The sequence below is a fragment of the Brienomyrus brachyistius genome, chromosome 16 (genome assembly GCF_023856365.1).
Source record: "Brienomyrus brachyistius isolate T26 chromosome 16, BBRACH_0.4, whole genome shotgun sequence".
Taxonomy (NCBI): domain Eukaryota; kingdom Metazoa; phylum Chordata; class Actinopteri; order Osteoglossiformes; family Mormyridae; genus Brienomyrus; species Brienomyrus brachyistius.
In genome coordinates, this window is record NC_064548.1 from 22,364,634 (window position 1) to 22,391,338 (window position 26,705).

The 26,705-nt window shown below is 42.0% G+C and overlaps 2 protein-coding genes across 2 annotated transcripts in view; one reads left to right on the top strand and one right to left on the bottom strand.

The window, feature by feature from the left end:
• The window catches only part of LOC125710089 (fibroin heavy chain-like), a 576,413-nt gene that overhangs the window by 17,717 nt on the left and 531,991 nt on the right, over nt 1-26,705 (bottom strand). The gene's annotated exons all lie outside the window — the stretch shown is intronic.
• LOC125710097 (zona pellucida sperm-binding protein 3-like) lies at nt 22,439-24,414 on the top strand. Its single transcript, XM_048979387.1, has 8 exons — nt 22,439-23,024; nt 23,094-23,212; nt 23,296-23,399; nt 23,476-23,653; nt 23,720-23,837; nt 23,920-24,011; nt 24,080-24,153; nt 24,234-24,414. The coding sequence occupies exons 1-8, from the start codon at nt 22,473-22,475 to the stop codon at nt 24,326-24,328; spliced, it is 1,332 nt and encodes a 443-aa protein (XP_048835344.1). The 5' UTR covers nt 22,439-22,472; the 3' UTR covers nt 24,329-24,414.

Below are 26,705 nucleotides of genomic sequence, written 5' to 3' on the forward strand. Positions count from 1 at the left end.
GTGATGCCCTCGTATTCTTTGAGGAATAATCAAAAGTGTTTTTTCTTTATTATGTTTTCTAACATGGAGACTGAAAAGAAAATTGTTAGATGCCCTTTGATGAGGAAATTATAATCACTGTCACGAACAGAAACATCATTATGCATTGTGACTATTTGCATTTCATACAAAACAGCTCTTTAAATGCCATTAAAGAATTTACGATTTTAAACATACAATGAAAAGCAAGACAGCACTCAAGCACGAACTAAATTCCAAGTGTCTGTCTATCTATCCGTCCCTCTGCCTGCCTCGCTGTCTATATATATATATGTGTGTGTGTGTGTGTGTGTGTGTCCTGTTTGCAGGCCAAACTTTAAGTGTGATGTTTTAGCCCTGAGTGATATCACTGCCATGTCCTTATATGTCAGATATAGAGTGGATAACTATTAAGAAGAATTAACAAGCATTCAGGCCCTTTGCAGTCGAAAAACATGACGTGAGAGGAGATTAGAAAGCAAGAAGGTGGACAGGGAGACATGGAGTTGAATCCAAAGCACAGAGGTGGCTCACCTGTGTAACCGGGGGTGCATGAGTGTGTGAGTATGGATAAGGGTAGCTTTGGTTTGGAGGGGGTGCATTTGGTAGAATCTCCAGGGGACTAGCCACGCTTCTGTGTGGCCCTGAGCTTGCTACCAGCACGGCTGAGGAAATCATCACCCGCCCTGTCCGGCTTCACTTGCTAAACGCGAATAACTTTGCTCACTCATTCGGAAGGTCAGCGCTACCCAGGAGGTGCCGCTTTGTTGTCTTTATTTGGGAGCGCAGACAGACTGACAGTGATTAATTTTCCAGAGATGCGGAAACAGGGAGGAGGGTGAAGGGCCGGGAGTGGAAGGGGCGCAGCCATATGTTCAGGTTCGACAGAAGTGAGAATCAGAGCAAAAGTGACTTTTAATTAGATTCCACTAACGCAAACAGAAGTGGTTTGAAGCAATTAAAGAAGCATTTTAAACAGCAAAGGAATACCGATAAACTTGTGCGAGGTCCATACAGAGGGACTCTGACAGTACTCGTAATCAGCCATGTCGCTCTCTCACAGAGACCCTTAATGCATGTATTTTCGACACATGAGCCTCATGGATTAGTATGTGAAATGCATTAAAACTCTGACGGCGCTAGGATTGGCGCAAACCTTCATGACTACCGCCAAAAAATGCTATGTACGTTTTATTGAGATTATAAATTAAGTTAACTTATTTCTGGATGCCATCTGACTAAGACTGAAAAAAGTCATAAACAAACAAAGAGCTAGTTGGAGCACACACACACAAGCACACACAGGTCGGGTAAACATATCTTTATGGGGACCGCTCATTCATTTCTATAGGAATAATGCTAATGCTAACTATGACAACCTTAAGCCCTACCCAGCCCTAATCATAACCATAAGTAGCCAAGCAAAATACAAGAGTTCTTGCATTTTTAGTTTTTTCATTGCAGTTACAGATTTCTATTAGATCTGTGAAAAAACGGCTATTCATCATGTTGTGGGGACATTGTTTCCCTATAAGGTAAAGTATACAGTACCCACTCACGCATACATACACACATACACACACGTAACATACTATGGGCAACATACAGGTGACTATTAGGATCATGGGAAATTTACACAAAAATATTCTTATGGCTGAAGGAAAAATGATTGGTTCAGAGAGATAACCAATCCGATTACAGAGGAGGCGGGTTCAAGTTACTAGAGGAGGCAGGACCAACCAATCAGATGCACCACCAGTCATTTCTTCTTCAGAACATGTGTAAGTAAAACTCCCACGAACACCTATTAGCCTAACTGCAGTAGGAAAGCATGAGCTGCGAAAAATATGCAAACTTCACACTGTTAGGAGGAAGCAGGTCTAAGGCTTCTCACGCAGGAAGGGTGAGAGCTGCATTGCACAGTGAGCCATGCCGCTGACCTGTATCTATATCTTTGTAATGTAGATGACACTCCACGCCTCCCAGGGGACCCCCGTTCAGCACTCCGCCCAAAACTGAGCCAGCAAGGAGAGGGATTGGGGGCAGCAGGAAAAGGACCTGATAGTTGGCTTTTCCAGTGCAAAGATCTTGCCTTGTTTCTCAGCTCTTCTTTGTCTTCTCTTTTGCGCCCGCCATACCTGCTGCCCCGCGCCCCAAACACACATCTCTGCCATGCTGTTTATAGGGTATTAATGGAACATTGTGTTAATAGACCACTTTTCCACTGTTCCCTGCAAGGCAGTTTTGGAATTAATTCATCCATCTGTCCATCCATTTTCTGTAACCACTTGTCCTATTCAGGGTCACAGGGGGGCCTATCCCAGAAGCTATGAGCACAAGGCAGGGAACAATCCCGGATGCCATCCCTTGCTAGGGCACACTCACACATGCACAGCTACGGGAAATTTGGCAACTCATCTTGGTTTTGAACTGTGGGAGAAAACCAGAGAACCGGGAGGAAACCCCATGGTGACATGAAGAGAACATGCAAACTCCACGCACATGGAGCCAAGGTGAGGACTCAAACACTACTCCCAGAGGTGTGAGGCAACCGTGCTGACCACTGCACAACCATGCCGCTGCATTTTGGAATTTTTATATTTATTACAACCATTAACCATAGAAATGTTTAGGTGTCCTTGGGGCAGGAAGACCCATGCTATGGCCAAACTTTAAGTGTGACGTTTTAGCCCTGAGTGGCATCACTGGCATGTTGTTAATATGTCAAATATAGAGTGGATAACTATTAAGAAGAATTAACAAGCATTCAGGCCCTCTACAAATTACTGTATAGTTAATCTTCTCAATCCAAAAAGTACATGATCTTCTATAAGGCGAGGAGCAGAACACCGAATAGACACTGTCCTTCTTGATATAATCACCCTTCACAGTGCAAAAACATGCAGTTAGCTGAACTGAACTAGCAGAGACACATGTGCAGGGATGTTTTTTTTTTATAGAAATGACATCATTGTCTAGAATGAGAAGGGCGCTTCAGCAGCTCACTTTTAGTGCTAACAAGCTCTTCGCATTCAGGACAGTTTTAGTATGAGTTCATCTGTCGTACATCGTGACAGTGCAGTCTGGGCATTCATACATGCAGCCTCGGGCCATTTAGCGTGTCAGGCGTAAGCCTGGAATCTAACCTGTAATCTCCATGAGCCGTTTTGCATTTCAGCAGTCTGGACTGGCAAGCATTTTCATAGTGTCAGCTTAAAGATACGGCTTCCTTATGCTTGCTCATTTCTCTGCCAGCGAGGACTGGGCACCATGCGGGAAGCTGGACTCAGTTCTGCGGCATCATCTCCGCTTTCCATATTTTCTCTCCGGCATGAGTCACATCCATTCCCGCCTCTGACTCACCTACCTTTAACGGCCCGACGCCTGGCAGAACGGACGCCACTGACATGAGTAGCACGATGCCCTGCTACCTGCTCTACATTCGCTCTGTAGAGCAAATCAGCGCGTGGAGAGCTAACGGAGAATAGGGCCCTTGCGCTGACAACTGTAAACTCCTGTGTCCCTAACAGGCTACTGAAGCCACTTTGTAGAAGGCAGGAGAGACACCCCACTAGTTTGGCCGATTGCTCCCTCCAGCACTTGGCATAACAATTTCCACCACCTGGGTTGTTGGGGCTAAACTTGTACTCATATACTAATTTCTGCATCTATCCAATTCAGCTGAAAAACATTATCTAAAACCTCTTCAAATACTGATTTCTTCCTATAATGATAACACAGAATTTTGGGTAATACCTTAAGTAGACAAATAGGAACTAGGGTGATGTTCAAAAGCACATTTTGAACAGAGACAGATATCCTACTGTGTCTGCATGATGGCTAGGACAGTCCACATACTGTAGGACCCCATTACAGCTATACTTAGAGACATGGAAGTTTGGCTGAAAGGTTATACTGTAAATTCAAGAGAGTCACTGGTATGCCCTTGAGAAAAAATTCAACTATTGCAATGTCATTAGATTAAAACACCTCCTGTTACCTAAATGTTGATGTTTGTGTAGTGCTAGTCTTTACTTACTTTCTTGCTTTACTTGTTTGTCGTGCCAGAGTAGAGAGAATTACATAAGCTACACTGTTGTGTCACAATAGGTTGAATGTTGTACTTAAGGGAGAGAAATGCTTTGTAGCTGTGACTTTACCATAAGTAAATATTAATCCCTGGTTATAACCTGTATTGGTGGGGGGGGGGGGGGGGAGTTCTCCTCTGACATCTTTTCAAATAACTGCTGAGAAGAGGCTGTGCATATCATTTAAAAAATTAAAGCAATGTGATGTAAAAGGAGATGATCAAAGTATCATTCTATAAAGAACAGAATAATTTACTCACTAAATAATTCACTCCCTGACACAACAATTAGCCGGATTCTGTATTTATATTTGAACATATTCGGCCACATATCAGAACTGCAAGTTAAAGTACATATTAGCCCCATTTTACGTAATAAATTATTTTCTCTCATCTTCAGACGATCAGCACATGCTGATAATTCTAGTAGACGGATGCAACTGTCAGGTGTGATGAGTGATGACTCACAGTCATCGGCGGGAGATGAATGGAGAGACTAAAAATAACAGATGAGAAACAGACGTAGCTGTTGATTCCACTGCAAAAATACTAAAATGTGTGCTTCCTAATGCATATGCTTGCTTTGGCAGAAAGACAATATTGCTTTTAATTTGGCGTGTGGCTGCAGACAGGTTTCCGCAAAGGGACGAGCAGAGTGGGCTGTCCTTCCAGCACTCTCTCCAGGCTGTTTTCCTCCTTCAAGTACAGGGGGAATTTACATGTTTATTATGTACAAAGAATCCCCAGGCCCAGAGATTCTGCATCAGCGTACAGCCTGTCCATTACAGAAAGGTGATAAGAACCATTTCTTTTTAACATTTTTTTGCAAAACAGTAGCACTGCAGAGCTGATGAGGAACTGACGTATTTTAGCTGCATAAGACCTTGTTATACTAAGTTAGGAGCAGCGCAGTATGGCAGTAAATCCCAGTGAAACACACAGGCTTGCCATCCTGCCAGAGCTCATCACCAAAACATAATATTCTGTGACAGACAGTTCCAAGATTATGTTGATTAGTAGTCCAGTGAGTTTCCATCTGCCTCTTCAGAGACTGTTCCTTCCCTCAGCCCTCAGCCCCAGTTCCCTCTCCTTCTGCTGACTGTCCGCTAATTCAATCAGCGTTGCCCCAGCCCCAAGTCAACTGGGATGGGAACCTGGCATCCTGAAAAGCACAGACCCTTGAGCAACTCCAGAATGACTCCAGGCACTATCCTCACAGAGCCTTCCGAACGCAGCACAGAGGTCCCAGTTTGGTCAGGGAGGCTCCATCACAGCTGGGCTATTTATAAAAATTAAACCAAGCAAAGACCTTCCCAGTTTGGTCCCAAGGGTCATAGAAATGTACCTTCAGTACTCTGGCCACCATGAGGGAATTTTATTTTAAGTAAGCTCTTTAACAAACTTGTTTTTTTTTCAGATGCCCGAGGCAAAACTCTGTTCCACTTTCGATTTTAAAGTTCAGTGTTTCCATCGCAATAGTATTTTTGCTGACAATGTGGACCATGCATGGGTATTTGCACGTCTGCCTGAACAGAACCATCCTCAGAGTGCTTTAGTCCTGATGCTGATAAATCAGTGTTTACGTGAAAAAATGTAAGAAAGTAATTCAATAAGAGAAAAGGCTAAGAGTAGGCGTACATGCATCTGCCAGCCTCTAGCAAAGGAAGGGAGGGATTTATAACCAACAGAGGGCCAAAGAAAAAAAACGCTGTAGTGGGAGATCTCTGGGAAATGTTCACCATGTTATCCAAAATCCTGCAGCGCTGGCATCCCTGATTACGCCTCTTGGGTTCAGCTGATCATTGCCGCATCTTGTCGACCAAGAGACGGAAATTGTCAGTTGGGATTTTATTGCGTAAATCATACAGTTACTTAGGAGGTAGAAGGTAATTCACCATGTGATGTAATAAGTCCAATGCTAATGAGCAGTCCCTAATTTAGCCAATACAGGTCAACCTTTGCTAGGACCAAGACGACGCGATCGCTATTTGGGTCTGCCACATGCTTCTGATTTCTTCCATACTGAGCTGTTGCCCGTGGATCTTCCAATCAGCACATGTCAGAAGAGGGAGTCTTTCCCCCTGAATTGGTGATGTCTATCTCCTACTCTGTTTACGCCTTTTGCCTCTTTCTCCCTGTTTCCTAAATTCACACAGATTTCTTATTCTATGCTGCCAATCCACGTCACATAAAGGCAAGCTCTTGATATTTTATCATATTACTACATCATTGATATAAAGCAAAGGGCCATTTGCTTGTCCATACGTAGGTCAACATTGGGGTTGATGATTTGCTGATAGCTTGCCTATTATCTCCAATCAAACTGGGATAATTGGATTTATATTGACATGGCAGATATTGAGGTTACTCATAGGTCGGCTAATTATGAGTCTTATTAAAAGAGCCTATAAGGTCCATTCATCCATCTTCTAACTTCTCCTGGTCAGGGTCTTCTGCCTCAATTACACAAGCCTCACAAAGAAGGTATGCATATTACTGTTGGGTAGTTGTAGAGTAAGTGACTGTGAGACAGAAAATAGAAGAACATTTTTGAAGCAAGGTGCATACCTTGAATTATTTTACTAAATATCTTCCAAGATACAGCAAAATAAATTACTGCTTGCTAATAATCTGAAAAAAAAATCCCCAGTAGGCAAATTACTGACAATAAAATGCTCCCTGCTTAAAAAGTAAAGCACAAGCAAAAAGTTTGTTACTTTCTTTTTAACTCTGGCTTCAGGTTCCGAGGGGGTTTCTGAGTTGGCCCTGCAAATCTATGACTAGAAGCCCTTTTTCCATGTAAACAACCCGCTAAAAAGATCTCCAATTGATTGCTTATAGACTCTGTATAACCCTCAACACCTCTATTCCTTGGTCCACCCAGCTATATGCAGTTCCCATTAATAAATACATGCAAATAAGATTTGTAGCCACGTGACTCTTTTCATTACATTTTTTTGACTGAGCAGGAAGGTTCAGGCTGAGCCCTATGGGCGGCTCCTTCTGCTGTCCCGTGTATATAATCTGCTCTTATTACAATCCCCAGCTGCAATATCTAGAACCGGTGTAGCCCCAGGACCCAAAGTATTCCAGTCATTAAGTAAGAACCCTTTATTTGTTTGTTTGTTTGTCTGTTTCACCAGAAAATGTCTGGGACATTGCTCATCATTACCAGCCACGAAAGTCTGATGCTACAAACATTTGAAAATGTTTCTTTTTTAAATCTGTGACCCAATGACAATGGTTATGAATGGTTACTGTATGAATGGTTATTTTAGCTCGTGACCTATAAGCCATCAGATTGGCTCGAAATGTCTTTTGAGCAGCAGCAATCAAACTAATAATAAAAATAGTGGTCCTAATAATTCTGGTTCGGAATAATTATGGCCTATGATGTCAACAGCTCATTTAGAAGATGAGCAGGGTGAAGAGGAGGCACAAACAAGGCAATACTAATTACTCCCTGAAATGCAAGTGCTAGAGACTTATTGTCTCTCTCACAGAAAAATGGAAGGGGGGGTGGGGGGGGGTCCAGATGTCCTCAGGACATGCCCTACTGCCCTGCTTACTTAATGCAGGGCTACCAAGGGGGGAAATGATTTACTAGCTTCAGATGACGTACTAGATTGAATTACTAGCTTCTGTTTTTCCATGAAAACTTCATTATGCGTTGTGTCTGTTTGCAATTCATACAAAACTGCTCTTTAAATGCCGTTAAAGAAATTACAATGTTAATTAAGCGTACAATGAAAAGCAAGACCAAAAACAATATTCCAAATATATCTGTTAAGTATATCTGTCTGTCTGTCTGTCCACAGAAATGAGCCGACTTACAGCTCGTACTTACGACTGAAGTCTATTATATTTAAAATTCGGGTTAAACACAACAGTTGGTAATAATGAACGTGCACACTACTTTGTGACGCTCATAAATATTGCATGGCTTGTAGTACAGTACAGTACTATATGTAGTTACTTTCATTATTATTATTATTATTATTATTATTGTTATTATTATATACTGTTTTAGTATTTTTCTGACACCTACAAATTTCACTTAAGGAAAGACTTAGGGAATGGAACCCATTCGTAACTTGGGGACTGCCTGTACATAGAAATTTAGTGTAGAATGTCATATTTGGGAATTATCCAGGATTAAAATAAACAGTTATTAAGTACTTTTTGCAATACAACAGCAAAATACTTGCATCATTGTTCAAGGGCAGCCTGGATGTAGCCTGATGAAGGCATTTCATAGCTTCACAATGTCTGCTTCTTGCTGAGAATGTCTTCTGAAACCTGCCAGTTCTGCATCGTGCCCATCACATGACACCCCTAACTCACCTCCACCATTAGAAACAAGTTTTATGATGCCCTGATGAGAATTAAACAAAGTTGCCCTGTCCACTTCCAGCAGATTTCAATCTAGAAATCACATGTGTGACAAGCCAAGCGTTCCCTCCCAACTCACCACAGCCAGTTTAAAACGCCCGATACAAACTGGGAAAAAAAAGCTCTGGGAGGAAAAAAATCAATAAAGATGGTCAGCGGGTTTCAATAGCGAACAGGCAGACACACTGGAGGCCAAGAGACGAATTAAAAAAAAGAAATCATTGTGTAAAAATCTGTTCTTTTCTGTCGGAAAATGGTGTCTTTTTTCTTAAACTCTTCCTATACTTAAGGAAGTATCTCCTGCCTGCGGGAAAGTAAGAACATTTTATTTTTTTGCACAGGTCCCTTTATTGCTTCTGTAGTACTGTGTAACTTATGAATTTCCCAGCCATGATCAATAAAGTACATCCATCCATCCATCCATCCATCCATCTATTCATCCATCCATCTATCTATCTATCTATCTATCTATCTATCTATCTATCTCTCTATCTATCTATCTGTCTGTCTATCCCTATAGGAAAAAAAATATAACACAAATGGTAGGATTATGCTAAATAAACACACCTGGATATAGACTGACTCATCGGCATCAACCCCAAGCTTTGAAGACACAGGTATGCACTTAAAGAAAGGAGGAAGGATTTCAAGGGGGGGTCTCCATGACGGCTGCTGACAGTTTGTCACCCTCCACATTTAAAAATAATTAAGCTTTTGGAAACAAGAGCTATTTGGCAACATATCCTGAAAAAAATATTACGTAAAATATCACACAGATTTTACACCTTTTTACGTAGCGTTTCCACACACCAGCTGGCTCCACTGAAGTCCAGTTGCCACACGTATCTCCAAAACGTTTTTAATGGTGTGAGACCGACTTTGACGCTGTTGTGAGGAATAGAGACTGGAACTGATTAGCAGTGTCTACATCCAGCTTCAGAAGTCATTCTGCTCCCAGTTCTGAACAATGGATACGTGATACATGCCCTTAATATATTTATTCTATCCTCATTGACTTATTGACATACTATGCCTGCAGCATCCCTGGTGCTAAACAGAATGAGAAATTTGTCTCAGACATGATACACGATTTTAAGGAGCTAAAAATTCCAATAACTGGCAATATGAACTTATATAATTTTAGTTTGTTAAAAACAAAACAGACTCCAAAAGTTTTAATTGCTGTACTCATGGAGATGGTCAGTTTGTCCACATTCAAACAGCACAACATCACAATCTTAATATACGAATAATAAAACCACCTTACACCTTTAAAACTTCCATCCGTCACCGAACCAACCATCCATCCATCCAACCATTATGTATGCTTCCTTCTCCTATTCAGGCTCACGAGGGTCCGGAGCCTATCCCAGAAGCTACAAGGCAGGTAATAATCGAGGTCGCCACCCCATTCCAGACCCTTGAAACTTAAAATTTACCCTACAGTTAAAACTTAAAAGCAAAATTAAAACTCTCAGAAAAGAGAAAAGCAAAAGCAGCTTACAAACGAACTGTGTTCACAAACAAAAACTTCTAGTCCAAAAACTTTTGTATTGTACGATACAAAATTTCCTTTCCCAGTCGGTCGTTAAGATGCTAAAGGACCCAGGATAAAAGCTGTAAGTTCTGACGCAGGAAACACTGCTTACCTACATCCTCCCTGGTGAGAGGCACAGCTCCTTTTCTCATCGTAAATGTTTAAGGAGACATCATCAGTGCTTTATCGGCGGGTTTTCCCTCAAAGCAATAAATTCACCTTAATGCTGGTCGATTTTATCACCGAGTCGATATATCAGTTCAGCCATAATAAAAAGCCCACAGACAGATACAGGAGTCAGGGTGAGCACCTTGTTTCCATCAGCCACTGTATCCATCAGCCACTGAAGTACTCAGACTGAGATTCTGTCCTAACTCACACATAGCAGTAAGGTTCCAGCTCAAATGCACTCATGAACTCCATCCATGCTTTGTTTAAACCAAGGTTCCCCAGGTCCGGTCTTGGAGGACCAGTCTGCAACGCACTTTGCAGATTTCCTTGCTCAAACACGCCTTATTCAGCTCGCCGGTTAATTAGTAGGTGTGTTTGACCAGGAAAATCCGCAGACTGTATTGCAGTCTGGCCCTCTAGGACTGGAATTGGGGAACCTTGGTTTAAAGAAATGTGTTTATTCTTCTGATAAGAAACATTGCATATCTCACCTTCCATTTTCCAATCATCCAGCTATCCAAGTTTCATCACACCTTACCCAGTACAGGGTCTTAGTGACCAGGGAGCTAACCCTGGATGGGATGTCAGTCACGACTAGATGCTGAAACAAATCTTACAGTTATTCTGCATTATGAATATTTTTCTCTTAATAGCTCCCGATATAGTAACACTTCAGTTTGAATTTCTAAACATCTAGCAGGTTCTGTTTCACTTTGGCAGCAGTCAAAGTTCAAAAGTCACGAGGGACGTGAGCTGTTCGTGAATGACAGACAACATGGGACATTTTGTCAAAGACTGCAACAGCTGTCACACAATCTGTCACAGCGTAGAACTAGAGGGAATCCTCAGGACAGAGAGGGTCCAGTCACCTCACATCGCACCTCAGCTGACAGTCAAACGTCCCTTTCTCTGAGTGACTGTATTGCTGACGCCAGGGCTGCTGCATCTGAGTGCTGTCGTCTCACAAAAGCTTACTGTAAAAGACATTCAGTCCCTATTGCTCTTGCTAGATATACACAGAGTGCTCACTTCTGTTTGGCTTGTACCAGCTCAGGAGAACCTGAACACATCTACCATTCTCACATACTCCTGGAGACACGAGAAAACGATTAAATCACCACTGCCAGTCACCAGTCCCCCCATCCAAGGTATTTCCATGTACCTTACACTATGCTGTACTCCGTCTCCCTTTGGTGTGAAGAAATACTGTCTTTCTGCTGATACTGTACAAGCTACTCTAAAATAAATTTTCATTTTTGATGCAGAATTCTTGAGTTGACACACTTTGAAGTATCCCTGGAGAAATGCGATATCCTCACTGGATGGATGGACCTGAGCGGCAAGTACATTAAATTATGAAACGAGTAATTTTGAAATAACTCAGTACTAAAATTGGTCTTGTAAAAACACATATTCCCCCTTATTTGGAAAAAAAAAATCACTTTTGAAATATCGTAAAATGTATTATCTTCTTACCTGCTCAATTTTTGAGCCCTTAGTTGCCACTGGGTATCCTTCCCAGGACTTGGTAACCTTGGATTATAAGAAATAACTATACAAACAGCTGCATTTTTGGATGTCTACTTGCACATGTGCATTTTATTAAGCAACACCACTCTCCAATATGCAGGCGTCTTCCAGTTATGGCACCTCATTACTCTGTTGGACATGATTGTGTTTAAAAAGTATTTTATACATACATACATTTGTTAGAGATATGTAGGTTGTCACAAAAAATGCAGTACTGCGCACAAAGTGTAGCATGCAGTGCATCCATCGCAAAGAAGGGGCAAGAAGCATGGGGAAACCGATGTGGTTTTTTCCAGCAGTCTGACAGTGGTGAGAGGATCCAGGATGAATGATATATATCAGCATTATACTTACCCGTTTTCATAGAACAGGCAGCCAGTGCCCCGGTCGGCACAAATCCTCACTGCAAATCTCCCAGAAGCTAGGTTTCCATAGCAATAAGGTCACTTACCCTGTATCTAATAATTATTGACAGTTTAGCTTCCATATGGAAAGTGGAAAAGGACAGCAAAAAGAGGCTACAGCACCTGTTTCGGGGATGACCTAATAATAAGGATGATCTGTGCAGGGAGGAAGTGACTCATGGTTTTAAGCTGGCTGTTGTCAGTGCACTACAGTAGTGGGCATGTTGTCAAGGGTTTGCTCTGTGTTTGCACAGCTTGTCCTAAAATGAGGGACCAGGACTTGTGTAGAAAACAAACACTATACTAGGGTCCCATCATATTCCACAAAGTAAGAGAAGGATTCCATGGCACTCTGTCATTCTCTAAGGGTTAGCTAATGGCTGTTGGGCTAAACAAAAAAAAAATCTTTTTTATTTTCAGTTAAAAAATCAGATGATAAAGCATTTTAAATATTTGAACAAAGCACAGTCTAATAAGCTAACTCAGTGCTCAGAGGCGAATGTGCTTTGACAGCACTGTTCTGCTCTAACTTTTTAATATACATGTCCTAAAAACATGAGCAGAGTCCAAAAATATAACTATCCAGTGCTAAGAGTCCATATCAACCTTTCATTTTAAGAATAACAGAACAACAGTATCTGCAAAAACATGAAGTAATTCTATAGTAGACTTAATATAAAAGCTTTGAGATGAAACTAAGTATAATCTAGGGTGACTGATTTATTTAGGTTTGGAGCTTTGTGTTTTGTACGAGCTGTCAAACAACTATCCCAGAGAGCTTGCTGTGGCTATCGTCATGTGCTCACACTCCTTGATTTTGGCCATTACCACACATTTACTGAACACACACACTTGCCTCCTTACTGGCTTTCCAGGGTACATGTCACAGTTCCCCCAAGCACGATGCACAACAGTTTGGCATAAGCTGCAAGTCTTGGAACAAACCTCGACCCATAGAGAAGATGGAGCATTGCCACAATGAGGCCTGCTGCCCAGAAGTAAACAGCATTGCTCTTCATTTACAATTTATCCAACATTTTGAATTTGATTAGCATATGTGGAGGCTCCAGCAGACAGTGGACACTGAAGCCCTCCAGGTCTTGTTTCAAGGTAACAACCCACTGAGATGTGGTTTCTCTGTTGCCTTCAACCCATGTACCTCACAACATACTTAACATCACATATTTAATACATATTTACATTATTTGATATTGTAAATGCGGCATGGTGGTGCAGTTGTTAGCACTGTTGCCTCACACCTCTGGGACCCAGGTACATCACACCGATGCTACTGTATACAAAGTCATTGAATTACACTACATGGCCAAAACTATGCAGAGACCAGCTTGTCCAACATCTCATTCAGAAACCATGGTATTAATATGAAGCTGGACTGTTCATTCCCTGCTGTAAAACAACAGTATGGACCTGCATGATTTCCATGCTTGTTTACGCTGGGTAGTGCTGGTTCGGTGCTGCTTAACCAGCATAGCTTCAAGAAGCTGGTCCACCAGCACCAAAACACAACATATGCTGCTTCAACTAGCATTTGTTATGCTGCTCATGCTGGTTTTTTCAGCAAGGTTGTTGCTATCATAGCCTCTACTTTTCTGGGAAAACTTTCCATTAGATGATATAACATTGCTGGATTCGCTGCCATTCAAGTTGGGTGGGTAATTCTCACAAAATTTTGGTTCTGAAGATTTCAAAAATGAAGTCTTTAAAAAGACTTGAATCAACAAATTACTTTTTTAGCCATTAATAACCAGGTTTGAAGTGTTTGTAAGGGTACATTTAAAATCATTTACAGGAAATTTAAAATGTTTTTTAACATTTCCCAAAACAAGTCCGTAAAAATCTCATTACTGCAACAGTCAGAAAACATCAATACCATTAAGAAAGCCAATGCATTTTCACATTTTAAAAAATTGCTTATTAACAGTCATGCTCATTAAGTCATGCTTAGTTACTTGAAATTCTGAAATAATATGGATTTCTAAATTAACATTTTTATTTGATTTTGACTGATTTCTATCATTACCGCAACCATCTGGAATCTACAACCTACTATTTTTTTAAATTTCAGTGAAACTTGATATATTTTTTAAATGATGTGGCAAACCTGAAGGAACATAACATGTAGATTCTACACATGTATTTAAAAGCCAAATACTATATTTCGATCTATTAAATTAACATTAAATGGACACCTTTGCGGTAATGATACAGAGGTTTCGGAAATGAGGTTTCATCAGAATCACCCGGGTCCTGGTGTTCGGTGGTCAAGTCTCTTTCTGTGAGCAGGGCATAAATGTGGCAAACTGACTTGTTGGAAAAGTGGCATCCAGTGATGGTCCAAGGGGAGAGTCACAAATCTCTCAACTACCCATTCTGCAGATAATGTTAGTTACAGGAGATTGAATATATTCATGCTTAATTGTATACCTGTGTCACCAGTGGGTATGGTTTGCACAGGAAATTCCTCTGATTAATTGGGGTGTCCACATACCTTTGGTCATACAGTGTAAGTGTTACTAGGCATAATTTCTGAGAAACTGATACATGTTAGCTGTAACATAACCCAGAAATACAATGCTCATTCAGATCAACGGTACATGACTGGACAAGTTCTTTAATTGATATTCATTTATTGTATTTCTTAATATCACTTAAGAGGTTTATAGCAGTGCCATTTAAAAGTAAAAACTAAAATAAGCCAATTTATTACATGCTTCCGTTATTTCTGTATATTGCAACGCAAATGGTCATTAATTATAATATGACAAATAAATAACAATGAAAAAAAATATTCACTGGGGCCAGCAGTACAGAAAATAGGAAGGAGCCCGATTAGAGCAAAGCACCCACATTCCAGACTATGACTAATGATAGTAATTACCCAGCAGGCAAAGTGACTAAACACCTGGATTAATATTTTCAGATGGGAAAGACTGTTTTAATGTGTGTGGGTGGGAGGATTGAACATAAAGCTTACTTTAGTTGTGTATATTACTACTGGTACTGCAGCTAAATGTAATATACATAGAACATCCATACATCTTCCCTAACTACTTAACAGGGTCATGATGATCCCAGAAAACATACAAGGAACAGGCTGGTACCATCATCCTGTCTGTACACAGACAAATATGTCCATGGCAAGACTCATCTCTATTTGTGGCAGAATGTGTTAATTGAGTAATAAAAACAGGTAGGCTGTTTCTGTGTATGTGGTAAAAAAAAATAAAAAAAAATCTCGTTGTGATCAAAATGTACATCAGCATTTGCCATAGTAGTGACCCTAGGGTAGCGTTTCCCAATCCAGTCCTCAAGGACCCACAGTCTGTGGGTCCCAAGGACCCGATTTGGAAACTCTGCCCTAGGCACAGCAGATATGCTGATAGTATTCCAATCCAATCCAATCCACCACAAGGCATGCACACACACACACACACACACACACACACACATAAAAAATAAATAAATAAAATTTGTTTTCTCAGTTTATAAATTCATATTGCTGCACATCCTTGTTTGATGTCTTTAATTTCTGGAAGAGATACGATAATACTAGAGAATATTTTGCTAATTGGGTGTCACAATTGTAAAATGAAGGAGGTGAGTGCAGGAGTAGTTGGAACAAAAGGGCTTTATTGGCAAATCCAACCATGAGGGGGTCAAAACAGGAATGCTAGCACAGGGGAAACACTTAGGCATACACAGGGGATGGCGGGAATGACAGAACTAGGGGGCACACGACTGGGAAGCACTTATATACAAGACCGACGATGGAGCAAACTAGAGGCAGTTGGAGTGATTCACACAACGGTTGAAATGAGAAGGAACACAAAATGATTAACTGGTGTGGCTCGTTAGCACCACTCTAGGGAGGAAACAGGAGGGGCAGATGGGCAGGGCATGACATCAGTTGGATGCATTTTTCCATCAAAAACATAATTTCCTTCTCTCACATATATCAAGAAAGGCCACGGAACAGGATGCTGCAGTTTCTAGCATATAGATTTTAACATCTGTAGAAGAGAACAATACAATACTAGGGGTCTTTGGGATCATGAATGCATCCAAGGGAATCTGGAAGGTAGAATGTGTGAACATCTTTCCAAGACAAACAAGCGTACAAATAGCTTTTTTGCTGAATAAACCAAAAAGAAACAGGAAATCAGCACCCCCTCCCACCCCACAACCTTCCCCCCCCCCAAAACATTAACACCCTCTCTATCTATTACAGTAAGCAATCAACAATGCTTAAAATGTAAGCATATTGCATATTTAATTTTATTTTACTGTCACATATATTCAGTAATGTGCAAAATACAAATATGTTCTTGAAAAGCAACACTATTACCTTTACTCTTAAAACCTTTAATTCGGTCTTGCAAACTCTCGTAAAACATAGCTTGACTGGAAAGATAAAATACTTTCAGGCAATCTGTTGCCTGAAATTATAGCAGTTTATCTGGGAAAGTTCACCTTGGAGGCCTTTATTTTTGAGAGAACCAAGCCCAAGGAGAAGGAATAAACTTGCTTGGATGACACCAGACACAGGGACACTGTAGGTCATCTAGTAAAACACATCATGCAGTCTCAGGGGGCAGACATTTATAGGAGCATCCATCAACAGATACAAGCAAAGTCCTCTCTTCATGACAAATAGGGTATCTCATTAATTTTGGCAGCTCAGCAGAGATCTCGCGGCGCAGTAAAACACCGTGCCTGCGTTGATGCGGCAGAGAACCGGAGAGACCCGTTTTAGGACTTGCAATTTGTCTCGATCTAGCTCACATGTATTCCTGTGGTCTCCCATCCATCTGGATCCTGCCCCACATTGACATTACGGAGAGACCCGTTTTAGGACTTGCAATTTGTCTCGATCTAGCTCACATGTATTCCTGTGGTCTCCCATCCATCTGGATCCTGCCCCACATTGACATTACATATATATGTTAAATTAATCTAGGGGTCTTATAATAACAAAATGCCCTCTGCCATTAGCAGCTTTAATTAATTTGTGATAGTAAAGAGGGTGACCCCTGCTGTTTAGAAACATGATAGAGCCATTTCTCACCCAGGGAGACTGTTTTTTTTTCCGAGAAGAAATACAATGTCAGGCAGGTGAATTATCTGACTCTTGGAGCCAGCTAATGGATAAGGTTGTGTACATACACATATTTACTAGGCCACCAAAAGACCAGGGTATTCTTTTTCCCAGCTGCCTTTAATCCCTCACTTGGGTGATTTTCGCATTTATTTAAAATGGAAAAATCATATATTCAGCTCTGGAAAAGATTAAGAGACCACAGCAAAATGTTCAGTGTTACTCATTTCTCATTTGACGGGTATGTTTCCCATTCCTTTCGAAGGTCACTTGAGGTCATCCTCCGATTCATGACGCACTGCTGGAAAAGCCGACGGTCATCTCTGGCATTAGAAAGTCTCTGCTGCCCTGCCGGTGTCTCCTGCTTCACCTTGTTCTTCTGTACTGCTGTCTTAGAAACCTTGAGCCTGGAAGCAGCCTGCCTCACAGTGAAGCCTTCTGCCAGCAGAACCAGGATTAAACCAGGATTTGAAAATGCAGATTAAAAAAAAAATATATCAAGTGATCTCTTAATTTTTTCCCAGAGCTGTATATAAAAATTGTATGTAAGCCATGGCATAAAAAGGTCAATATATTTGCATATTCCACTGCCATGAATTCCTGCAGAAACATTTTTGGTAATGCAACTTTCTGTGGGATAGTGCAGCTGTCCTTCCTGACACTAATCAAGCTGCCAAAGTGAAATTTAACAAAGAGACAAAACACTGGCATTAAAATACGGGCCTTTCCTCCGAGTGTGTCGAGGTCTCGAATTTTTGCGAGCCTCCTCTATTTTTAAAACAGTACACTATCCATCACAGGGCTCTGCTATTTGTCAAACCGGTTTGGCTTTGAGCCAGCCCACCCTCACATGAAAAATGAGGGAGGTAGGATTTTATCCATAGGTGCTTTGATCAATCATGGATCACTGCAATGGATCTCACCCATAAAGATGCAGCAGCTGCAGGAAATAACCACCCAACTACAAGTTATTTCATTTAGATACAAAACAGACCAATATAACCATTAATAATGGATGGCATTAGAAAGAGAAAAATGCAGTCAAAACAAAATTCAGGAGACTGGAAATTGTTACAGTAGTACACAGCCTACTGTACCCGCAAATTAAGTTCCGAACCTCACATAAAGCGAAATAGTTCAAATTGCAGCACTTTGGTCACCAGTCACCAGCCTGTGTGCATGGAGATTTGGCAGCCTATATAATAATAAATAATCCATTTGAACTGAACACAAACAGAAAAAAGCAACAAAATAATAATTGGGGGGTGGGACCCAATAGAACAAAAATAAAATAGAGTAAATGTATATAATAATATTCTGTATCAGGCTAATGGCAGTTGCTGCCACCTTTACTGGAAATCTCCAGGTTTAGAGCTGTGCTTCCCAATTCAGTCCTTGGGGACCCCAGTCAGTTCACATTTTTGCTTCCCCCCAGCTTGCAGCCAATACAGCACAACAACTTTTAGAACATCACTTTTAGAACAACTTTTAGAATCCACACAGACCACAGGATAGACTAACCATTGGACATACTAACACCTCTTCCAGCAGCAAACCGGCTTTCCCAGCTGGTCTCCCATCCAAGTACTGGCCAAGCCCAGACCTACTCTGAACTACAGGAGGTATTAAGTTGATCCACAATGGACACAATACAAGAATCCTATTATTTATGCTATTTTTTTTTTATTTTTGTTTATGTTTCCTGTTGTGATTCAAGGAATTGTAACACTTTTCTTGAGGAGGCCCAAATACTACATAGACTGCATCATTGGTCCTTACAGTACAGTATATTGGTCCCAGCAAACAAATCATGAACAATTCTAGTAGCTACTTGAGATGAAAGATGCATCATGATTCATTAATGATGAATAAACATGAGATCAGTATTTCAGTTTTGTTATTCATTATTTGATCCTTCAATAGTTTCTTCAGTAGTTCACGGAGGTTCCCAGAATGAACAGATTTAGTAACAAATATAGTAATTGCTTGAGACAAATGTGCATCACGATTGATTAATGATGAATTAGCAGGCGATCAGCATGTAACAAAGACTAATTTTGTGGTTAATTAATAGATAATAACGTAATGCTACATTACTTGTGCCCCTTCAAGTAAAGTGCTACCAGAAATGTTAAAGAACATGAAGAAGAGGTAACAGAAAATATCATTTGGAAAACGTTCTTCTTCACAAAACCCCTACAAATCAGATATGTGCTTTACAAAATGTTTTAGAACCACTCGTTTCAAGCATGTACATATATATACATGTAATGTCATGTAAGATCTCCTTAAGTCTCCAAAACTCCTTCAGAAGTTTATGAGCTGTGAAATTCTGGGGCGATTTTCCCCCAGGTCTCTGTTGTACTGAGCTGTTCTTTTCACACTTGTGGCCTTCCTGTTACCTTGAATCCAAAACTCGCCACTGAAATTTATATGTATGTGCTGTGTGTAGGTGTGTGCTCTGTGAAATTACAGCACAAGACCGTTAAAGTGATAACTGCTGGTAGAAAAAGTAACTGCTGGTCGAAAGATGTATTTCAGTCGTTAGAGCCCAAGCAGTGTTTGATTAATGCTGCATGGTGAGGATTCCATACTGACAAATCAGAACAGGCCGGGGGAGGCAGTGCAGAGGATTTCAACAGAAGTTGATTTTTTTCCTGCAAAGACCCCCCTCCCCCCCAGCTGTCCGCAAGTTATCTGGGTAGATTAGTGGTTCCCCAGGCAGCAGTGACTGGCTATGTGGCCCAGCAGGCGACTCCTGTGATTAAAATGCCAGTAAACCCTGATAGTGTGAGGGTTGTATGTGGGGAGGATTCAGTTATGGTGGATGTGCTACAGGACCTTCTAGCTATTGGCCAGCTGATCAATGCTTCAGACATCACCCTTGGTGGTTGTGCACCCACTGGGCAGGATGCTTCTGGCACAGTGAGGTTTCAGTCTGTGCTGCAGGCCTGTGGAAGTACACTGATGGTATGAGGGCTTCCTTCTGATTGGTTGCTGTGTTGGCTATGCTAGTGCTAATCATGTGGCTCTTCTCCAGGTAGGGGTGGTTGTACATAAGAGTGTTTCCTTTACTAAGGAAGCCCTCATTTCAGGGAAGGTGCTCCATATATGGAGCTCAGTACCAGGCCTTAACAGCTGATGAAGGTAGCCTGAGAACCAAATAGGAGTGGCAGCATGTGATGCAAATTTACAGCAGATTTACAGCACAGTGTCCTTCTCACTGCTTTGGGATCCTCACAGACCACAGGATAGGATAACTTGTTGGTCACACCAACACCTCTTCCAACAGGAACCTAGCATTCCTAGCTGGTCTCCTCTCCAAGTACTGGCCAGGTCCAAGCCTGCTTAGCTTCATGTGAATTACCTACTCTGAACTGCAGGTGGCATGGCTGCTGACCATCTTGTATCTTGTCCCTGGTTCTGTGTATGTGGTGGGTTTCCTCCAGAGTCTCTTGGTTACTTACATGGACAAGATCATGAAGAATCAGCGATGATAAATTATTGAAGTCTGAGTGTATTTGTCACTGAGTTCTGGGCAACAAAACAGAACTTTTGCCAGACTGTCAGCCATGTGATGCATGTTGATACTAAGAGTGATTTCATGTATTTCCTCATAAGTGAGTTTCGTTTCGATTGCAGTTTGCAACATCTACATGAATGCCTATGTAATGTGATGACAGTAATGACTGCATCACAACAGTTTTTTTCACCTTTAAATGAGATTCACTTTGCAGTTTATAAGATTAACATAAATGATGTGATATGACGATTGCCTCAGACTTTCTTGTTGTCTGTCATTTTGACTGATAGGGTCGTAAAAAATCTGTTATTAGCTGCCATTTTTATTTTTAATAAGACATATTTAATGGCATTTAGTTTTCATTCATTTGTCCTAATTAATACACTGAACAAATATATAGGCTATGCATTTATAAGGGCATGCAGACAATGCATGAACAAAGACAGAGCCTGCGGTCACTTTCCATGTCATCACCACACAAAGCAAACGGTTGATTCATATTTTTTTCATTAAACGGCATTTTAAGATGATTTGAGGGGGATATAAGGCTCTCGAAGAACAAACAGGCAGATTTATCTTCGCTTCTAAAAACTATTTATTACAAGCAATACAAAATAACATTGCATTAAAATCAATACCAAGACATTGGATCAAAGGCAATGCAAAATAATCCCATATCACAATTGATATCTAATAATTATACTTATATACATATATCATTAAGAAGAATAAAACTGGCAATACAAGAGATTATAGGTATATATATAAAAAGTGATAAAAAAAACATGCATACATAGAAAGTGCAAATTGATAGTATGGTTATTGTGATAATTGATTGAATCAACATATCGACACTGCAAAGCTAATCACACTCGGACGTGCCATCATCACCTACCTTCACTCTTAGACTGGGGAGCCCTTTTCAGTCCTGGCAGGAGGCCAACACATAAGTCCCGAGAAAGTACCGGGCGATGCGCGCTCTATCCCACGGCTGAGCTCCGGTCAACACTGAGATCTCCCCCTTCCTTTATACTAAATTTTGGGCATTACATGTGGGCAGGGGACGAGCTGGCCAGGCTGAATAGTGGTGTAGAGCAATTACGACTTCCCAAATCATTACAGTTACAGCGGGACACACAATACATTGCTTTAATTCTATACTATGTGGATGACGAGGCCAGTTACGGGGCCACCGGGGGGGTCGTCTTCTTACAAACAGTTTGCTGATGGCTGTGTAAAGATACATTTATATTTGTGATGCTAAGGGTGTCTCATTACATTGTTTTAGGTTTGCAGTTGTACAAAGTAGATTTTATGAAAATGTGTTTATTAACGCTACTGAAATAATAGATTTGGGGAGATAGGTATTTTGCATCGGACAGTGACAGTGACGTGTCATGAAGTCAAAATGATTTAAGCCAAAAACCACCACTAAAATCTCACTGAATGTCTGCTCTGGGGAATTACAACATGAGAGCACCAACCTGATGACTGCTGGTAAAAAAGTAACTGTTGGTAGAGAGATGAGTTTCAATCGTTAGGGTCCAGGCAGTGTTTGATTAACGCTGAATGGCAAGGATTCGAAACTGACAAATCAGAACAGGCCTAGGGGGTGCAGCTGATGTCAGCATGCTATAAAACAGTCTGCTAGCAACAGAACTAGTATAGTGTGCTTTGTTACCAGCTTTGGAACAATGGCAGTGCATAGGGCTGTGTTAGTGCTGCTCCTTTTATTAGGTTGTGGTTGTAAAGCGCAACAGAAGTTTGGGTTTCCTGCAAAAACTCCCCTGGGGCTAGCTGGCTATTTGGCTAAGCAAGGAGCACCCAAGTCGGCGGGCCTCCCGAGCGGGCTCGTGGCTCCCCAGTCGGCGGGCCTCCCGAGCGGGCTCGTGGCTCCCCAGTCGGCGGGCCTCCCGAGCGGGCTCGTGGCTCCCCAGTCGGCGGGCCTCCCGAGCGGGCTCGTGGCTCCCCAGTCGGCGGGCCTCCCGAGCGGGCTCGTTGCCACCAAGCAAGTTGCTCCCGCTCTGGTTAAATCTGTGACTGGAATGCAGGTCAACCCCGATGCTGTGAGCGTTGTATGTGGGGAGGATTATGTTGTGGTGCTTGTGCAACCAATCCTCTTTGGTAATGGTCAGCCAATCAATGCATCAGACATCACCTTCGGTGGCTGTACACCCACTGGACAGGATGCTTCTGGCACAGTGAGGTTTCAGTCTGTGCTGCAGGGCTGTGGAAGTACACTGACGGTATGAGGGCTTCCTTCTGATGGTTGCTGTGTTGGCTATGCTAGTGCTAATGATGTTGCTCTTTTCCAGATGACTGCTGATGCCCTGGTCTACAGCTTTGCATTGATCTACGCACCCAGTGGTATTAATGGCCTCCCCATAGTGAGGACCAATGGTGCCATGGTTGGCATTGAGTGTCACTATTTGAGGTGAGGATGCCCTGTCAGCTTTGGTGCTCCCTAGACCTAGGAGCCATTCTAGTTACTGACCCAAAAGGTTGCCTGCTCCTTAGGAAGCAGAATGTGAGCAGCAATGCCCTGGTGCCAACCTGGATCCCCTACTATGCTACAATGGCAGCTGAGGCACAACTGAGTTTCTCACTGAGGCTGATGGATGGTAGGCAAGGGGTTCATGCAGCATATCTGGCTTTACTCAGTGGGCTTGTCCTCAAGTGCATGTGCCCTTTGTGCAGATGCGTGGCAGAATGAGAGGGCCTCCAATGTGTACTTCCTGGGAAGTGTCCTGAACATTGAAGCCTCTGTCCTCGTGGGCAACAGTCAGCCCCTGCGTGTCTTTGTGGACAGCTGTGTGGCCACCTTGGTCCCTGATGTGACCTCTGTCCCTAGCTATGCCTTTGTGCAGAACTCTGGGTGAGTAACATTGTATGGCTGTGTGAGGCCGCTTGGGCAATGCTGCTTGACATGCCTGCCCTTCAGGTGCCTGACTGATGCCAAGGTGACAGGATCCCACTCCCAGTTCCTGCCCAGAAAGCAGGATGACAAGCTGCAGCTTCAGCTGGATGCTTTCAGGTTCTCTCAGGATGGCAGGAGCTCAGTGAGTACAGGCACTTGTGCAGGATTTCTGTACTTGAATGAACTGGCTGATGGCAGCTGACCAGCTTCTGGTGTCCCCCTAGCTGTACATTACTTGCAGCTTGAGAGCAACAGTGGCTTCTGTGCCTGTGGATTCCCAACACAAGGCTTGTTCCTTCTCTCTTGCCACTAACAGGTCAGTAGCTGCAGCATTATGATGCTGGACCAGTTGAGCTGCTAAGCAATTGCTCTTCCCCATTGCAGGTGGGTGTCTGTGGATGGGAATGACCAGGTGTGTGGCTGCTGTGACGCCAGCTGTGGGCTTGCAGGTGTAGCAGGTACGCTTGGCTTCCACCAAAAGATGCTCTGGTGGATTGTGTTGCTGTGACTGAGACACCCTCCCTCCTTGCCCTTGCAGGTGCTCAAGGCACAGGTGTTCTGGGCCCCATTGCTATCCAGCAGGGTCCTCCCACGGCTAGTCAGCCTGGACAGCTGTATATTCTGAAGGGATAGGGACCAAGCTGCATGGTCCCCGGATGGAAGGAGCCATTTAACTTGCCTTGCATTCTGCACTGCTTGTCATGCTGTTGCTCCTGTCTAATGTGGCTGCTGTGCTGGAACCTAAATGCACTATCCATTGACTGAATAAAGCTCTAGTATTTGGAATGGTGCAGTTGTCCTCTTTCTTGATTGTGTATATACTCAATCACTCTGTTTACTGCCTATGGATTGCGATGGGAGTCTTTGACTTCAGAGGCCTGCACTTTGGATGGGAAGCAAGGATGAAAATGGGCCGGTACTTCCTGTATGGGGCTCAGGACCTGGTACTGATCAGGCCATGTGGATGGCATGAGAACCAAAGTGGCTGGGATTTTTCTATGAGTCAACTTTCAACATGGGCTTAATGCTGACTAGTTTACCAATGAAGCTTCACAGCCTTTAACCTGAAGACTTTTTGTATGCCTAAATGTGTCTCAGTTTTGTCTTATTGGCCACTCCATTTTAGTGGGGGGGGGGGGGGTCAAGTGAGCACCTGCCCCACATCTGTATAGCATGTCTGGGCAACTTAAACTTGATTAGAAGGTTGGTTCAAATTTCAGGGCCAACATTGTCGTGTCCTTGAGTAAAGCCCCCTAATTTCCTACAGTCGTGCATGCTGGTCCTGCTTCTGGAAGTGGGTTCTTGCAGTTCAAGACAACTAGTGACTATGCCTGCTATGACTCTCTGGCATAGGTTGGGTGCCCACATCCTTAGTTCTTGCTTATGGAGGTGGGCTAGCAGTAATAGGCAGCCTGAGGTAGGGTTAAGTGATTCATTTTGTATGGCAGGCTCTTCACAGAATGCAATGCTGTCTATGTGGGATAAGGTATATCGGTCTTTTTCTATGAAGCTGTCCTATTGTGTGGTCTTTGACTATCTTTGGCACTTGCGCTAATTTGGAGACCTGACATTACATCATTGATCTGTCAGGTCCTGCTTTGAACCATTTGGAAGTGAATTAAATACACATTTTCATCCACTGTGGCTATGATCTCATTCTGATACGTGGAAAGGTGATGTTATGATCATCGTATCGTGCTGATGTATGTTTCTGACTAACCTATACACAATCTTTTCCTCAGCACCTACGTAGTAAGGCTGTTCTGTTTTCCTATGGTGTTTGGGTACCTTGACTGTCAACAGCCATGTATATGGGCATGGTGTGGCATGCTAACCTAAATGTTTGCATATGGCAGGCATATTTCTTTCAGATTAAATGTATAAAATATCCCAAGTGGTCATGTAGAGGTTTAATCCATGGATGATGTAATGCTCTGGTGTATTTCCTAAGGAAAGGGAAGATTAGGGTTACTGTTGGAGGCCTAGATCGTTAAGGATCACTAAGGATAAGTAGGTAAAGAACAACTTGAGGGTAATGAGCCATGCGTTTGGACCTGTGACACATCCATCAAATTATCTTTAATGAAATATCTAATTGACTGCCAGTATTTCACAGAGCAAACATTTTATTGGACTCATAAATCAATTATCTAATTTAGAACTGAGAAAGTGGGCTTAGTGTGTGAATATGTAGTGAATGAGCAGGTTTAGTAATTATGTACTGAATTGCAGGTTATTTCTATAATGCACCGCTCTTTTTCAAATATTTGTCATTATTTCCAGTTTCTATTTTGTGCAATTTTATTAGGGAAAATGTTGACTGGAGGACATTTTATCAATTTCCAGGGCACCAGAAAACAAACTTAGGAACACAGCTGGATGTTTAGATGTTTGGACAGAGATAATCACAGATCAAGAAAATAAACTAATTTTTATAAAGATATACTGCTGAAAATAGACATTAAATAATTCTTTACATTAACTGTACCTTCATAATGCATTCATAATACATTCATAGAACACTTACAAGCCGCATGTACAGGGGTTGGACAATGAAACTGAAACCCTGGGCAAAATAGAGCTTGAGGTTTCCTGCCTACAACTGCACTGGGCCAATCTTCACTAATTGCATGTTCCATCGGTAAAAGCAGAGTGTCAACGTTGAATTAAGAGCAATAGCACAGCTGTGCATAAAATGTTAATTCATGCAACATTTGGGGATATGGGAGTTCAAAGAAGACTAATTCTTGGTACCTGTCTGGTTGGCGCACCTGTGATCAGGACAGCAAGTTTTGTGATGTATTGAGAAGCAGTGTACCCAGGGTAATATCGGCATATCACCAGGAAAGATGGACTACGTCCAACAGGAGTAAGTGTGGATGCAAGAGGAAGCTGTCTGAAAGGGACGTCCAGGTACTAACCCAAACTGTATCCAAAAAACATAAAACCAGTTCGCCAACTCACTGTAGAATTAAATGCACACTCTAATCTCCTGTTTCCACCAAAACTT